This window comes from Leucopleurus acutus (assembly GCF_964270905.1).
Source record: "Leucopleurus acutus genome assembly, chromosome: 2".
Taxonomy (NCBI): Eukaryota; Metazoa; Chordata; class Mammalia; order Artiodactyla; family Delphinidae; genus Leucopleurus; species Leucopleurus acutus.
This window is the reverse complement of record NC_139143.1, coordinates 176,950,819-176,966,627: the sequence shown is the minus strand read 5'-3', so window position 1 is coordinate 176,966,627 and position 15,809 is coordinate 176,950,819. Positions and strand designations below refer to the sequence as shown.

General features: G+C 55.5%; 1 protein-coding gene across 1 annotated transcript in view; it reads right to left on the bottom strand.

The window, feature by feature from the left end:
- Window positions 1-15,609, bottom strand: part of RAP1GAP (RAP1 GTPase activating protein) — a gene marked incomplete at both ends in the record, with an annotated part of 50,868 nt that extends 35,259 nt beyond the window's left edge. The window contains 2 exons of the mRNA XM_082859967.1: window positions 13,407-13,442; window positions 15,566-15,609. Of these exons, the coding sequence (XP_082716093.1) occupies window positions 13,407-13,442; window positions 15,566-15,609 (80 nt within the window). The remainder of the gene's footprint in view (window positions 1-13,406; window positions 13,443-15,565) is intronic.
- Window positions 15,610-15,809: the final 200 nt, after the last annotated feature.

Genomic DNA, 15,809 nt, shown 5'->3' with positions numbered 1-15,809 from the left:
GGCCTCCTGAGCAAACAACAGGTTGGCAGCCCCGAGAGGAGGTCATGGGACTGGCCCCCACCCGGGGCAGAGCACCTGGGAGCCGGGCCTCCCATCTGCCAGCTGCCCGCCAGTGCCTCCCCTGCCCAGGTGGCCCAAGGCCTGCAGCAGCCTAAGCCTGACCCTCCTCCTCCCCGGGGACCGACCCCTCCCTGCACCGGGGGCAGGAGGGAGGAGTGACGCTGAGGTGACCGAGCCTCGGGGGCCTTCCTGCTCCCTAATGACAACATCCGCTTATCCCGCCTGGCACTTTACAGTTTACACACTTCCTTTGCTCTAGACCCTCCCTACGGCCTCACAAGGAACCGAAGGCAGGTAACGTTCGTCACCTCCATTCCACACAGAAGGAAAGTGAAGCCGGGACAGAGCTGATGACTCGCCCATGGTATCACACCCGAAGCCCAAACCCAGCGGCTCTAGCCCTTGCCCACGTGGGCACAGGACAACTTACCAATGGGCCGGCACAGGCCGCCGCCCATAGCACCCAGGGAAAGGGTGGCCGGAGCTCGTGCGCAGGGGCCTTCCCAGCACCCATCGGCTGCTCAGTCTTAGTGCCACCCACGCCCCGCCTCCCTCCTTAACCTTATCGTTCTTTCCCAGTCTCTGCCGCCCAGGGGGTCTCCCTTGCTGAACTCCATGCATTCCTTCGCTCACTCGCTCCATCACCCACCCACTCCCCCATGTGCCCTTCATTCCTGTGCTTAGTCACTCATTCAGGACACACGTCCTGACGCCCGCTCTGGGCCAGACAATGGTGCTGGGCGTTGGCATCAGAGCCAGGCCTCACCCACCTCAAAGCAAAGCCCAGTGACACTGCCCGGACTGTTCTCTAGCTGTGCCTGCTGCTCTGTGGCCTCACTGCTCAGATGCTAAACCCTGCAGTGCTGAGGCCTTGTTAAATCCATCCGTCTTCCTCCTAGCCAGTGGGTTTGCTCCCTCATGGGTTCCAGGCCACTGGTGAGCAGAAGCTGAGAATACCGTAGGTGTTGTTCAATAAATTACAAGCTCCTGCCCGGAGAGACAGCATAACGTCAGAGGTGTGGGCCCTGGAGCCAGACTGCCTGGGTTTATATCCTAGCTCTGCCACTTAACAGCTGTGGGACTTGGGCAAGTTACTTAACCTCTCTGAGCCTCAGTTTCCTCATCTATAATTTGGGGATAACAACTGTGTCTACCTCCAAGGGTTGTCGTGAGGATTAAATGAGTTCGTACATGTAAAGTATGTAAATATTAACCATGAGCATTTCCTGGCCTTCCCTTCTCTCTTCCTTTTTTCCTTCCTCTGTAGGCTGCTGAGGACTGAGGCAGGGTTCCTGGGTGAAAGTCGTGAGAAGGTAGACCAGAGTCCAACATGAGAAATAATGTGATGAATAGAGCCGTGTAAGGTACTGAGCTCCCCGTCAAGCAAAGGCAGGAAGGGATGAAGGGGGAGATGCCAAAGTATGGGAACAGGGAGAATAATGGGACCATGGGGGTTCACTAGATGACCTGCCAGGCACCTCCCACATGTGGAATCGATTCCTCTTGACTCCAGGGTCTGTGATCAAAGGCAGAGGCAGTGGGTAAATTCCCATTCTTTCAAGGAGATGGACTTTCCTGGGTCTCCCGTGACACATGGATTGCTGCTACTTCTCTGCCAGTTTGCTTGCCACACCCATTAAGGATGAAAATGTGCATACTCTTTGGCCCAGCAACTCCACTTCTAGGCATTTATCCCCCAGAAATACTTACAAAAAAGCACAAAAATATATGAACAGAGGACATTCACTGCAGCAGGGTTTGCCACAGCTGAAACCTGGAAGTTGGTTAAATACACAAGGCATGTGCAAACCATGGAAGACCATGCAGTGGTGACAAAGGAGGTTTCTAGTCCTGACGGAAAAGGGAATTTGAGGTATACTGTTAAGTGAAAAAAAAACAGGTTGCCCCCCAAAAATCTCACTTGTAAAACTTTTAAATTACATGTAAAAGTTCACATGGGTTATCTCTGGGAAACAGGACCACTAGGAACTTCTGCCTTCTACAGGATATATTTCTCTGTATTGTTTGGATTTTTACAACGAGCACTGATTATTTTTGTCATTAGAAAAAAAAAAAAAGAAAGATTAAAACAACTGAGTCCTTTGAGTCAGCTGAGTACCTGACTCCTTTACCTTCCTCAATCATCTTAAGAAAGAGATACTCTTCACTCCGTATTCCAAGGAGAAGCTGACACAGAGGGAGGTTAAACAACATGGCCAAGGTCCCCCAGCAGCAGTGAGAGAGCTGGGCTGTAACCCTCGTTCTGGCTGACTCTGAAGCCCACGCTCTTTCTCCTACACAAGGCACTCTGCTCTGAGGGGCAGGGAGGAGAGAAGGCAGGAGAGAAGCAATCCAGGCTGCTGGGCTCGGGGCTATACCCTGGGACCTCAGCTGTCAGGTCCTGGGAGCCAGGCCAGCCACGGTCAGCCTGTGCGGAGACAAGGCTGTCTGCCTCATTTGCAAATGCAAATAATGAAGCCTCTGCTCCTGGCGTCAGGTCCCAGCCCCCGAGCTGCCCCAGGCTAGCAGGCTGGCAGGTGCCCAGCCCCACCCCTGGAACCACCCCCCCAAGGCCTCAAGGTTGCCAGGAGGATGGGCATGCACTGGGGCTCTAAATAACTTTCCAAGTTGATCAACGTGCTTCTGGAAGAAACTGGCGTTTTAAGTTCCTTGCCGCCTTCTCAGTGAAAGCCTGGAGAGGAGAGGAACACAGATGCGTGCTCCTGAGTCTGGCTGGACCAATGGATAGATCTAGAAGCCAGATGGACTTGAGTTCAAATCCTGACTTGGCCAAGCTCTAGCTGTGTGGCCTGGGGAGAGTCACTTCACCTCTCTGAGCCTCAGTTTCCTCAGCTGTAAAATGGTGTTGATAATTCCTCCACGCAGGGCTGCTGGGAGAATTCAGTGAGATAACGCGTATGAAAGTACTGCCCAAGCTAGGAGCCACCTTCCATGTGCAGGGGAGGGTTATGATCCTGCACACTGTGGGGGTGGTTGGGAGGGGGCACGTGCACATCTGTGCAAATGTGGAGTGTGCAAAGGGCTGGATCAGAGGGCGCTGCTCCACAAAATCAGCAAGCAGCTGGGGCGAGTGTCTGACACTTTTGCTGGGAGCCGGCACGGGGTTTTCTGCAGTGCTGCCTGCTGGTGCGACAGGGTGTGTGCAACTCCATGGGTGAGGATGTAGGTGGGAGGCCTGGCAGGAACGTGAAGTGTGGGTGGGAGAAAACACGCTTGTGTCTGGGGCGTGCGTGGGTTTGTAGGCAAGCATGTTTGTGTCTATCACGTCATCCACCTGCCTAAAAGCCCCCCCGTGGCTTCCCGCCACGTGCAGGATGGAGATTCGACTGCCTCACGTGGCCCACGAGGCCCTGAGCGTCTGTCCCACCTCCCAGCCTTTGCACACACCGTACCCTCCACCTGTTCCACCCTCCCCCGTCATCCCCCATCACACCTACATGCTACACTCTTTTTTTTTTATAAGCAGATATTCATTTTTAATTTTATTTATTTATTTATTTTTGGCTGTGTTGGGTCCTCGTTTCTGTGCGAGGGCTTTCTCTAGTTGCGGCAAGCGGGGGCCACTCTTCATCGCGATGCGCGGGCCTCTCACTATCGCGGCTGCGGAGCACAGGCTCCAGACGCGCAGGCTCAGTAGTTGTGGCTCACGGGCCTAGTTGCTCCGCGGCATGTGGGATCCTCCCAGACCAGGGCTCAAACCCATGTACCCTGCATCGGCAGGCAGACTCTCAACCACTGAGCCACCAGGGAAGCCCCATGCTACACTCTTATACAGTCTTTCTGGAGCCCCCTCCTCAGACTGGGTCAGGTTGCCCCTACCCTGACCAGCTTTCCCAGAAGCCTGTCCCGGGTTTGCACTTGTCACAGTGTGACTATCAGATCACGGGGCTTCTGCAGGTGTGGACCCGACCTGTTTGGGGGCCTGGCACACAGTCGCTGCCCGATTATGATATGCTACACGAGTGAATGTGTATACAGCTGTATGCTCGTGACGAAGCTGCCTGGACAAGAGTCAGGTCTAGGAGTGTGCACAGGGAAGATGTGCGTGTGTATACGGGGCATCTCAAAGAACCTCTGGCCCGTGGGTGGGCCAGATCTGGGAAACGCCGGAGCACGCTATGTCTGGTACTCAGGCCCAGGTTGGCTGCAGAGAGAGAGAAAGCCAGCCTAAGTTCCTTTGCTCCCCTCCCCCAAACCCCTCCTGAAATAGGCCCCGGGTCTCTGCACCAGACCCCAGAATACTTCTGGGCAGGGGGATCAGCCAGGTGGTCGCCAGGCTGGCCTCCTGCCTGTGCCCTGCAGTCGGCCCCACCCCTGCGGGCTCAGAGGCTCCGCCTTCTGCCACACGCCCCATCTCACCGGAGGCCCAACCCAAGCCTGGTCTTGCATGCCTGCCCACAGTGCCCACCCCCCTCCCCCAGGCCTGCCTCGTGAGCAGCAGTTCTTCTGAGAGAGGATGGGCCTCCAACACCCCTGCCTACTCAGCCACCTTCCACATGCTGTCAGGAGATGATCTGGAATGTTCCAGATTTGGGGAAGGGAAGGAATCTTGTTCCCGCCCCAAGGCCTTTACACATACTCTGCCCTCTGCTTGGATCACCCTTCCCACAGTCAGTTCCTTCCCATTCAGGCCTTGAGAGGCCCTCCCCGATACCCTTAGCAAAGGGTATCCCCTCCCCAGCCACCCTGTCACTCACTACCCACTACCCATGTGAATTCACCTTATTTGCCCATTAGCTCGTTTTGCATCTGTCTCCTGCATTGGAAGGTGACCTGCATGAGGCCACACACCAGGCACCTCAGGTTCGCCGCTGTATCCCCAATTCTTAGACGACACGTGGCAGGGACTTGATAAGTATTTGTTGAATGAACAAATGGCTAACGAGGGACTTCCCTGGTGGCGCAGTGGTTAAGAATCTGCCTGCCAAGGCAGGGGACAAGGGTTCGAGCCCTGGTCTGGGAAGATCCCACATGCCGCGGAGCAACTAGGCCCATGCGCCACAACTACTGAGCCCACGCTCTAGAGCCTGCGAGCCACAACTACTGAGCCTGCGTGTCACAACTACTGAAGCCTGCGTGCCTAGAGCCCGTGCTCCGCAACAAGAGAAGCCACCGCAACGAGAAGCCTGCGCACCACAACGAAGAGTAGCCCCCGCTCGCCGCAACTAGAGAAAGCCTGCGGGCAGCAACAAAGACCCAATGTAGCCAAAAATAAATAAATAAAATAAACAAATTTATTTAAAAAAAAACAACAAGCAAATGGCTAACGAATCCTTGAAAGGATCCTGTGAGGTGAATATTGTCCCTGTTTATAGGTGTGGAAACTGAGGTTCAGAGAGGTTAAGGCTCTAGCCCAGGGTCACACAGCAATCAGTCAGACCAGGTCAAGATTAGGGACTATCAGACTCCACTAGAACCCCAGCACGACAGTGTTTTGTAGCTAACCTTCCCATTTTATAGATAGGAAAATGAGCCTCAGAGAGTGAGAGTGCTGTTTCTGCAGGTTACCAGGGCTTCCCATGGTCTGAAAGAGCTGCACTGTTAGGCTGCGCTGGCCCTTTAAAAGTACCTCCTCACTCCTCTCACCCTGAGGTGGTGACAACTAATAACCCCGCTGCACAAAGGAAGAAACCATGGCTCAGCCAGGGGGGTACTGCCCAAGGTCACCCAGCCAGGACTCAGTGCAGACCTGGCTGGCTGCAAAGCCAGCATTCTCAGGGCCAGTGTCAAGGTCAGTGCCCATGGCTGGGAGCATGCTCAAGTGTGGGCAGGTCTTGCCTCCCGGCAGGCAGTGAACTTCCAGAGGGCAGAGTCCACACACTGAGCGATTCTGCCCCCACTGCAAGGACCAGCTTGTAAGGATGACATGGCAGGGACCACGATCGCTGGCATCACTTTGGTTTTGGACCTTGGCATACATTTCTCACTTAATCCCCACAACAATCTTCAGGGTAGGTGCTTTTATGGTCTTCAGTTTATAAGACCCAGAGAAGTTATCCTCCATTGTACACAGCCCCAGACTGACAGCACCGAGCAGGGCAGCCCTTACAGTGGGGAGTGCCCATCTTACAGTGGGTGACGGGCAGCCCTGGCAGGCCTCTGCCCCATCGTGGCTTGGGGGTTCAGACCCTCTAGGGCACCCACAGGAAGTCCCAGTGGGGCTAACAGGGACATGAGCTGGTGGCTGCCTCTCCCACTGTCCGTTGCCAGGTCCAGTTCTGTCCTGTGCCCAGCAAGTGCCACCAAATGCTTTTCTCCTCCACGTTGCTGACCTGCCACCTCCTCTTCTTGGAACACTCTCTTGGCACTGGCCCTCCCTCCCACACCACACACGTACAGACACTCTGCCACTTGGCCCATTTCAACTTGTTTTGTGAGTTTCAGCTTCTGGGTCACCTCCTCCAGGAAGCCTCCCCTGATTCCCAGGTAGGGGAGAGGAGTCCTTCTCTGAGCTCTCAGAACTCCCCACATCTGCCCCATCAACACGTATCACCCCCCCCCCAACTTAGAACGCTCTCTTTCCTTATTCTCCCCCCTGCCCTTGAACTCCACGAGGGGAGTGGCCTTGTCTGTCATCTCCATTGCCACGTCCCCAGTGTCCAGCATGGGGTTTGGTTGGCCCTTGGAGGGCATTCCCACATTAAATATTTGTTGAATTAATTTGCTAAATGAAGGAATGACTGTCTTGGGAGAGACCCTGAGCAGAGGAAAGTCTTTATGGGATTTAGGGATATCAGAAAGGTCCCCTCCTTAATCACTTCTCAAATAAGCCACCTCCACAGGGCCTAAAATTCTAGCACTAAAATCTTAATGAGTCTCTCTTTGGTTTAATGTGTCTTTTCTCTCAAAATGCAAATGCTCAGGGAGAGGGAAAACATCCACTGAGTGCACACAATGAACTTATTTCATTCTAAGCCCCCCGTGGGGTACGGAGCCTGGTTCTTATTGTCATGAGCAATCTGAGGTTCAGAGACGCAAAAGTAGCTTGGGCAAGGCCACACAGCAAGTAAGAAAAGTTGAAGTTGGTATCTGACTCAGATCTGCCTGAAAACAGAACCCCCATCTTTCTTTGCACCTCCCAAACAAAGGGACCTAAGCCTGAGCGTTGCTGGGATGTAGAGGCAAGCAGGGCCAACCAGACTGGGAAACTTAGAGCTGCAAGTGCCCTCCAGGACCATCTCTGCCTCCCTTTTTCTTGACCACACCTCGCAGCAAGCAGGATCTTAGTTCCCTGACTAGGGATCGAACCCATGCTCCCTGAAGTGGAAGCGCGGAGTCTTAACCACTGGACTGCCAAGGAAGGCCCCCATCTCTGCCTCTTGATTGTGCCGAAGGTGGGCATGGGGAAACTGCCCGAAGACGGGGATTCCCTTCCCAAGGTCACACAGAAACATAGCAGCAGACCCAGGACCAAAACCCATCTGAAGGAGACTTTCTCTTATCTCCTTAAGTTAGGGAGGCCTCTTTCCTGGAAGAGGGGGCCTCTCTGGTCTGGAGTCTCTCCTAGGCGTCCCCCCTGCCCAAGAAGTGGCCTTCCCCAGGAGTGGGCATTGTCTGGCCCTAGGAAGGCAGAGAGGCACAACTAAGGGGGCTTCGAGGCCTGCACAAACTGAGCTAAATAGAGGATGTAAAGGAGGGTGGGCTGGGATGAGGGACTGTTTAGACAAGAAAGAGTGGACCTGGGGATACAAAATCCCCATCCTTGTCTCACTAAAGGGCCACTGTCAGGGATGGGACACCCAGAAGGTGCTTCTAGCTCAGGCAGCTGGTTTGAAGTAAGGAAGAATTTTGAAACCCATCTGAGTTGCTCAGGAATGGAATGGGATACTTCAAGGGTAGTGAGCGCCCCATCACTAGGAGTGAGCGACAAAGGCTAGTCAAGGAGCTGCCAAGGTCATGATGGTCTCAGCCAGGGACGATGAGCTTCAGGAGGGCTACAAAGCCACTGAAAATAAAGGTACGATTTCCTCAGGGGCCCCCCACAGTCTTCTTCCAATATTCAAAGGGTTGTGAACCGAGGGAGGGTTCCTTGTTTAGTGGGAGGCCATAGGAGGGTGCCTCAAACATTTCTTCCAACTCCAAAGATTCTAGGAGGCCCAAATTCTCTGATTCTAAGATTTCACAAAGCCAAGAGTCTGAGACTCAGTGGTTCTGCATGTCAGTCACTGATGTTGTAGCCAGACTCCTACTCTGCCTGCGAGACTCTCAGTCTGGCCCCTCCCCCTTTCTAAATCCACCCCTGGCTTTACTCTCCCACATCTCTTCAGCCACACCAGCCTCCTTCCTGTTCTGAGGACACACCAAACTCACTCCTGCCTCAGGGCCTTTGCATCTGCTGCTTTCTCAAGTGGCTCTTCTCATTCTCCAGATTTTGGTTCAAATGCCACCTCCTCGGAAAAGCCTTCCATGACTCCATCCATCACCCCACAGCTTCACAGTACAGGGTGATGCACAAGCTGGAGCCCAGCTGCTTGTGTTCAAATCTCAGCCTGGCCAAGAGACCTTGAATAAGTTACTTGGCCTCTCTATGCCTCAGTTTCCTCAGCCCTAAACCAGGAGTAATGACAGTACCTGCCTCATGGGGTTGTGAGGATTAAATTCATCAATATATGGAAAGGGCTTTGGAACACAGCATGCTGGCTAAGCTCCAAGTAAGGATCAGCTCTTGTTAGCATGTACTCTTGCTTTAAAATTCAGCACAACCATCAGTTTGTCTTTTGGTATTTTGGGGGGGCGTCTATTTATAGACTGTCTCCCCTACTCCCTGTTTTACACATGAGGAAACTGAGGTTCAAAGAGGTGAAGAACTGACCAAATCAATCTCTCTGAAGATAGGGACTGTGCCTGTCTCATTTTCCACTGAATCTGCAGTCCCTAGAACTGTGTCTGGCTTACAGTAGGTGTTCGGTAGTTCCTTATAGCTGAATGAATGATGAATAAATGACCAAGACTACCGTCACTCCGAGGTGCTGTGCAGCCAGGAGCCTGTGCACCTAAGACTCTATAGCAGCCTGCCTCTGCCCACCCTAGTCCCAGATGACTCTCAGCTCAATCAAGGTCCCAGCCTCTCTCAGAAGTAGCTGCTGAGACAGGCAGACTAATGAGCTGGGGACCAGCATCCACGCTCCTGTCCCCCGTGGAACCCCCTCACCCAGGCTGGGCCAGGGGAATGAGGCAGGAGCTGCCCTGGCATTCGCCTTGAGGGATCCCTGCTCAGAGGTGTGGTGGCAGGTGTGGGCTCAAGAAGTGGTAGCTAGCTCCCCTGTCCTGTGCTCTGCCAGCTGCCCACCGGGGTCCTGCCCACCAGATGCATAATAGAAAAGGAGGCCCAGCAGGCTGTACCCGCCTGGCATTTCAGAACCACTAACGAGGCCAGCCTCATGCTTCCTGCAGCAGCACACAGGCTCCCTCCGCCGCCCAGGGCCTCTGGCTCAGTGATTACAGAAAGGAACCACCTGAGGACAGGGGCTGCCCACCCAAGACCCCCAGTCGGCACAGGCAGCCTCCAGGAGAGCTGGAGCTAAAGGTACAGGCTCAGGCTGACCCTGCTGCCAGTCTTGTTCACCACTCACGGACTGTGTTCCCCTGGGCCAGCCAGGTCCCCTCTCTGAGCCTCAGTTTCCTCATCTGTAAAATGGGAGACAGATAGCAATAGTCTCTACTTTGTAAAGCTGGTATGAGGATGGAATGAAATAATTTAAATGAAGTTCTCAGCCCAGGGCCTGAGACCTGGGAAATGTTTCATATATGGGAGCAACCGGTACGATTACTATCACGGGGAAATATCTCAGTGCCCAGAGAGGCCCTCCCGGTGGGACACAGGGGGCTGGGCAGTGCCCTCTGCTTTGGAGGTGTTCCAGGATTATCTCACTCTCCTCGTCCTCCTCTCTCACCGCGTAACCAGGATTTTTCTCATTCCTGTGGCTTCCTTGTCTCTGGCCAAGGACCCTTCCCTGGCAGGAGGAAAAGCTGGATTCAAATCCAGCCTTCACCAGCTGTGCAACTTTGGGCCAGAGTCTTCAACGTTCTCAGTCTTGGTTTTGGCCTCTATAAAGGGGACACTAAGGCCAACTTTCAGGACTGTCATCATGACTTAATGAGGCCACCACAGTAAAATGCCCAGCAGGCACTGGCACTGAGTCCTTGCCAGGTCCTGCTCCTCCTCCCAGGGGCCCAGCTTTAAGGTCAAAGCTGAACCTCCTCTTCCCAGGGTATTTCCAGAACCCACCTTCCCTGCACGACTCCACCTAGCCATTCCCCCACTCTGACACTGTTCCACCTCCCTCCTCCCCCCACCATTTGAATCCACCGTAATGTCCATTAGGGCTGCGGAACCAGAGTCACCCACTATCCCACTGGCTCCTAATCCCCCTACTGGGCCTCATTCCTTGGCATTTGCACGCTTGTTCTGTGTTCTTTCACTGTAGATAATAGCTGATGAGAGGCAGGGGGTAGGGGAATCCAGCCATGATCACGTCTGGCCTCTACCAGGCCTCACTGCTCCCTTGATCCAAGCCCCTACCTCTTAATCCCTTTTAAAAATACACGGTGAGGGCTTCCCAGGTGGTGCAGTGGTTGAGAGTCCGCCTGCCGATGCAGGGGACACGGGTTCGTGCCCTGGTCCGGGAAGATCCCACATGCCGCGGAGCGGCTGGGCCCGTGAGCCGTGGCCGCTGAGCCTGCGCGTCCGGAGCCTGTGCTCCGCAATGGGAGAGGCCACAGCAGTGAGAGGCCCGTGTACCGCAAAAAAAAAAAAAAAAAAATACGTGGTGAAAACCACACCCCCTCTCAGTCTACCTGACAAGGTTTCACCTCTTCCACCCTCTGGACACATTCAATTCAATCCCACAAACATTCATTAAGCATTTACTGGGTTTGAGCAGCTGGGCAAGACTGTGTGGAGGATGGAGAGATGAGAAGAGTACAGCCCAGCTCTTATGGGACTTATGCTGGAAAGTGGGCCTAAGTCAAAAGTAACTCAAGCAACCTCTGCTTTCAAGGACCTCAGACCCTGCCTCACACCACACTCTTGTGTGGATTTGTTCAACTCAACTGAGGTCAACTCGCTGAAAGATCCAATTCATTAAATACCACTGAGCACCAAATGGGGCTCAGAGAGGGGAAGTGACCTGCCCAAGGTCACACCACTAGTGTGTGACAGAGGCAGATTCAAATCAATGTCTGTCAGGCTCCAAAGGCCATGGCCTTTCCACTGCACTAGGAGTAAGCTCTACTGTGTGCTCTACAAGCATGGTAAGCAGCAGAAACGGCATTCAAGGAGAAAAAGAGGAGGTGTGGGGATCAGGAAAGCAAACACTCAACAAATGGTGATAAAGATGGGCTGCAGGTGTGGCGAGGGCGTGTGGAAATGGGAGGGGAGGGCAGGTCAAGGGGAGGGGACAAGGCGAGCAAAAGCCTGGAGGTGGTGCTCATATTCCCATTGATCGGAAATGCAAGGCATGGGAGAAGTGAGTCCCAGCCTGGAAGGTGAGGTGGAGACAGGCCTTGAATGCCAGAAGATCATAACTGATAGTCAAAGTGACCACCCACTTACAGGGCACTACCTAGATGCCAGGCACAGGCTGGGGGCTAAGCAATTGGCTTGGGGATGAGGGAAGAGAGGGCCTAGGGGCTAGCACCAAGGACAGCAGCTCCAGCAAGGAGGGCATGGGGCAAGGCATTGTGGGTGATGGGCAAGTCCTGGTCATCCCAGAATCTTATTTTGTAAATGTGTCAGCTGAGGACCAGAGAGGGGAAGGGACTTGCCCAAAGTCACACAGTGGTTAGTTACTATTAGTCCTAGACCCTCGTCTCTTTGACTCTTCATTCAAGGCTCCCTAGAGTGGGCTTTCTGAGTCACTCCTCCATCCTTCTGAGTCCTCCTCCATCTTCAAGTCTTCCCTCAGGTGCATCTGTCAGATCTGCCCGGTGGCCTGGAGGCCCTGGGACGGAGTGAGTGAGACTCTGGGCTCTGCACAGAGCCTGGAAGATCAAGATTCAAATCCCAGCTCTGCCACTGACTAGCTGTGTGAACCTGGGCAAGTCACTTACCCCTTCCATGCACCATTCTTCTCATCTGTAGTTAAGGCTAATAGTCCCTGACTCAGCGATGTGGGAAAGATTACGTGAGATGATGCAATTCAAGCACCTAACAGTACCCAGTGCACCGCAGGTTCTTGACAAATGGCAGTTGTTGGGATACTATTATTGAACTCCTTGAAAGAAAAGGCACTTTTCTCGCCTCCATCTGTATCTCTCCTCGCCCTACCCCTGCGCTGGGCTTGGCATATGGCCTTGCACATGGTAGAGACTCAAACTGGCTTTGCACGTAGTAGAGGCACAGCAGCAGGAGACAAAACCCAGAGAGGGAGAGTAACTGGCTCCAGGTGGCACAGAGAGCATCAGAGGAAAATAAAAGGGCAGGCCCTGGAGCTCAGCCTGGGCACCCCGTTTGCCTCCCGCCCCAGGTGTGGCTTCCTAGGGAGCTCTTGGCAGCAGGTAAGGCAATGGTGCCAGATAGGAGTCATCCAGCAGCTGGGGGGCACTGCAGGGCCTGGGGACCCCAGGAAGCCCTCAGCAGGGGCAGAAAGCAGAAGCCAGAGCAGTTGGGGGCTCTCCTGCTGGAGTTAAAGTGGCAGCAGGAGCAGCCAGCCGGACCCAAGTGATGCCGGTGCCAGGGAAGCCGGGAGGCACCCGCCTGCTGGGGCATCGGGCTGGGGGGTGTGAATCCCGAGGTGAGGCTGCACCTCCACCCACTGCTCACAGTGTTGGGGAAGCTGCAGACACTTCCTCCTCCAGAGAGAGGCAGCCTCAGACACAGGAAATGGGCTGGAGGAGGGCGTCCTGAAGGCTATGTATGGAGTGGAAGTAGAGGGTTTGGGGGTCAGTGGCCAGGAGACACCATGAGATGGGAAAGAATAGAGGAAAGGAAGGAAACCCTTTCACTGCGGGCCTACAATATGCCAGGCCGTGTTTTGCTTTTTTTGGGGGGTACAGCTTTCGCTCTGTTAAATAGGCATTTTAGTCCCCATTTCACAGATTAGAGCACTGAAGTTCAGAGAGGTGAGTGAATTGCTGAAGGTCACACAGGCAATGGCAGAGCTGAGATTTAACCTGATTTGCCTGACTCCAAGGCAGAGCTCTAGAAAGAACTGTGGTGATGGGACAGAGCTGGTAAGAGGGTCTGCCCACTCCAAGGCCTGCAGAGGATGGGTGGAGGGTTGGTGGGGTCTGGCCTGGCATTACAGGGGGCAGTAATGGTTTGGGAGTGTCTCTAAAGTTCGGCCAAGCAGCCCAGCCCCTCCCGAGAGCCCCTCAGTACTCACCACGCACTCCGGTGAGGGGTGAAGGACTTGTCCACCCTGAAACACAGCAAGAGGGACAGCAGGTGAGGGGGGCAGACCCTCTTACCAGGCCTCGCCCAGCACATCAGGCCAATCCTAACTCACCACCGCCCTTGCAGAGGGGCCTAGAGGGGGTATTGTTTCTAAGGCGCCTGACGCACTGTCACCATCCCCCACAGGCTGCAGGGGCCCTAATGTCAGTTTAGGGACATGTGAAGTTGTGGGGTGAAGAAGAAAGGAAGAGAGACAGGATTGGGGACAGGGGAGCAGGGGCCAGGACCAGGCTATGGGGTGGCAGTAGGGGTGGGGTTCAGCATGGGATGTCCTGGAACAGGTGGGGTGGGACAGTGACTACGGCAGTTTGGGATCAGAGCAAGGATGTAGGGGTGTGGCTGGAGCCAACCTAGAGTGTTTCCAGACAGGACTGAAGGGTGTGGGTGTTTGTAAAGGTGGGCAGGAAGAACACCCCCCTCTCCTTCCCCAGTGGCCTGCCTCGATCCCGGAGCTGGAGCTCACTCACATCCACCCAATGGGACAAATGCCTGGGAATCTGGGCGCAGGAGACCCATGGGGGGCTTCCTCTCCTTACCCACCCCCAACCCAGAGCAGAACCAGAGGAAGACCTCAAGCCCCCAGAGCTCAGGGGCCACCCGCTGGCCTTGTCTCCCCCACTCTCTCCAGGTCTGGCATTAGAGAGGGTGTATAGGCAGCGCCCCCTCCCAGAGGCTCCCCCCCATTACCCTCTGAGGGCACCTTGAGATAGGGGAGGGCTCCAGCCTCCAGCCCAGCTGGGGGCCGAGGGGCTCAGCAGCTGTTGGAACAACAAACAACTCCTGCCTCCTGGTCAGAGGCCAGAGGAGAACCGGAAAGGGGCCCCAAACCAGACTCCGCCAGCTAAGGAGACATCTTCTGGGGAGGCAGGACTGGGGTCTCCCAGGGATCAGCTAATGCGGACTCTGCAGATGGGGAAAGTGAGGCCAGAGAGGCCAGGACTCGCCCAAGGTCACACAACAGAATGCAGCCCCACTGCCTGGCTGCCTCTCGGTGTCAGCTGACCGGGAGGCTCAGGGCTCAACCCAGGACCATCACCTGATGGCTAGCAGGGCCCCAGGCAGGGAGGGCAGCCCTCTTGTTTCCCACCCCACCCAGCCCCTCTGCGGGGTCCCCTTGGAGGTTGGGTGTCCAGAGAGGGGAGTACCTTGGACACAATCCCCTCAGATCAAAGAGCACATATTCTGCAGTGTTACAGTGTGAGCCCCAAATGCTCTGCACCCAAAAGGTGGGTCCCGTGGGTCCCTCTGACCACAGGGAGGCAGGGCCTGGTGAAGGTTATGCCACTACTTGGCCAGCCAGGGAAGGGGTTCTGGCCAGTCTGTCTACCCAGTCTTCCTTCCAATTTACCAAACCTCTGCCGAAGGCAAGGATCCTCCCAGCCCACCTCTGCACTCCTCTGGGGTGGGCACTTGGGGTCAGGAGGAACAGTGACCCCAAGATGGACCAGACACCACTCTGACTCCCCCCGCCTCCACAGGTCTCCAGGTCCAGGCAGCCAGCAGCCCTGGGAGGAGGGGGTTCCTGAGAGCCAGGCAGCCTGAGATAGGGGCAGCGAGGTACCCAGGGGTGGAGGTGGGCGGGGGCCTCCTAATGGCTTCTAGATTCCCTTCCTCCAAAGCCTCACTGCTGGGGCCCAGCAGCTTCAGAGCCCAAGTCAGGGCCCCTGCAGGGCCTCCCCTTGACCTGCCTTTTCCCACCCCCACGACCTATACGTGCACCCAGGAGTGCACACACACAGGCCCACCTGCCGGTCCACACACAGTCATACACATAAACACAGTCATACACATAAACACTGTCACACACTTAGACACAAACACAGAAATGCCCGCGGCCACTCGCGTCCCCACGCGTGCACAGGGGCACCCAATCGGAACACACACACACACACACACACACACACGCACACGCAGACTTCCCAATCCTACGAGTTACGTACTGACATCAAACCGCTCACCTCACACCTAAGCACAAATTCACAACTACAGAAACCAAGGCAGACACCCGCGGGCGCGCGCGTCCCCCGCCCCCCGCCCTTCCCTGCGCACCCCCGCGCGCGCACGAGCGCCCCCGCCCGGCGCACCTACCCTCCGTAGGCCCCGAAGGTGAAGCTGCGCTTCCGGCCGCTCATGGTGCTGCCACCGCCCGCGCCACCCGTCCGGCCCGCGCCGAGCCGGAGCCGCCTCCCCGCGCCCGGGTCACCTTGGCAACCCGGGCCGCCCCGCCCCCGGCCACAAGCCCCGGGATTGTCCGCGCCCCCGCGGGCTGCGGTCCAGCTGTCGGCAGCCGCGCGCAGAAAGGGCCGCTTGTTCGCGCCGCCCTCGGGCCGGG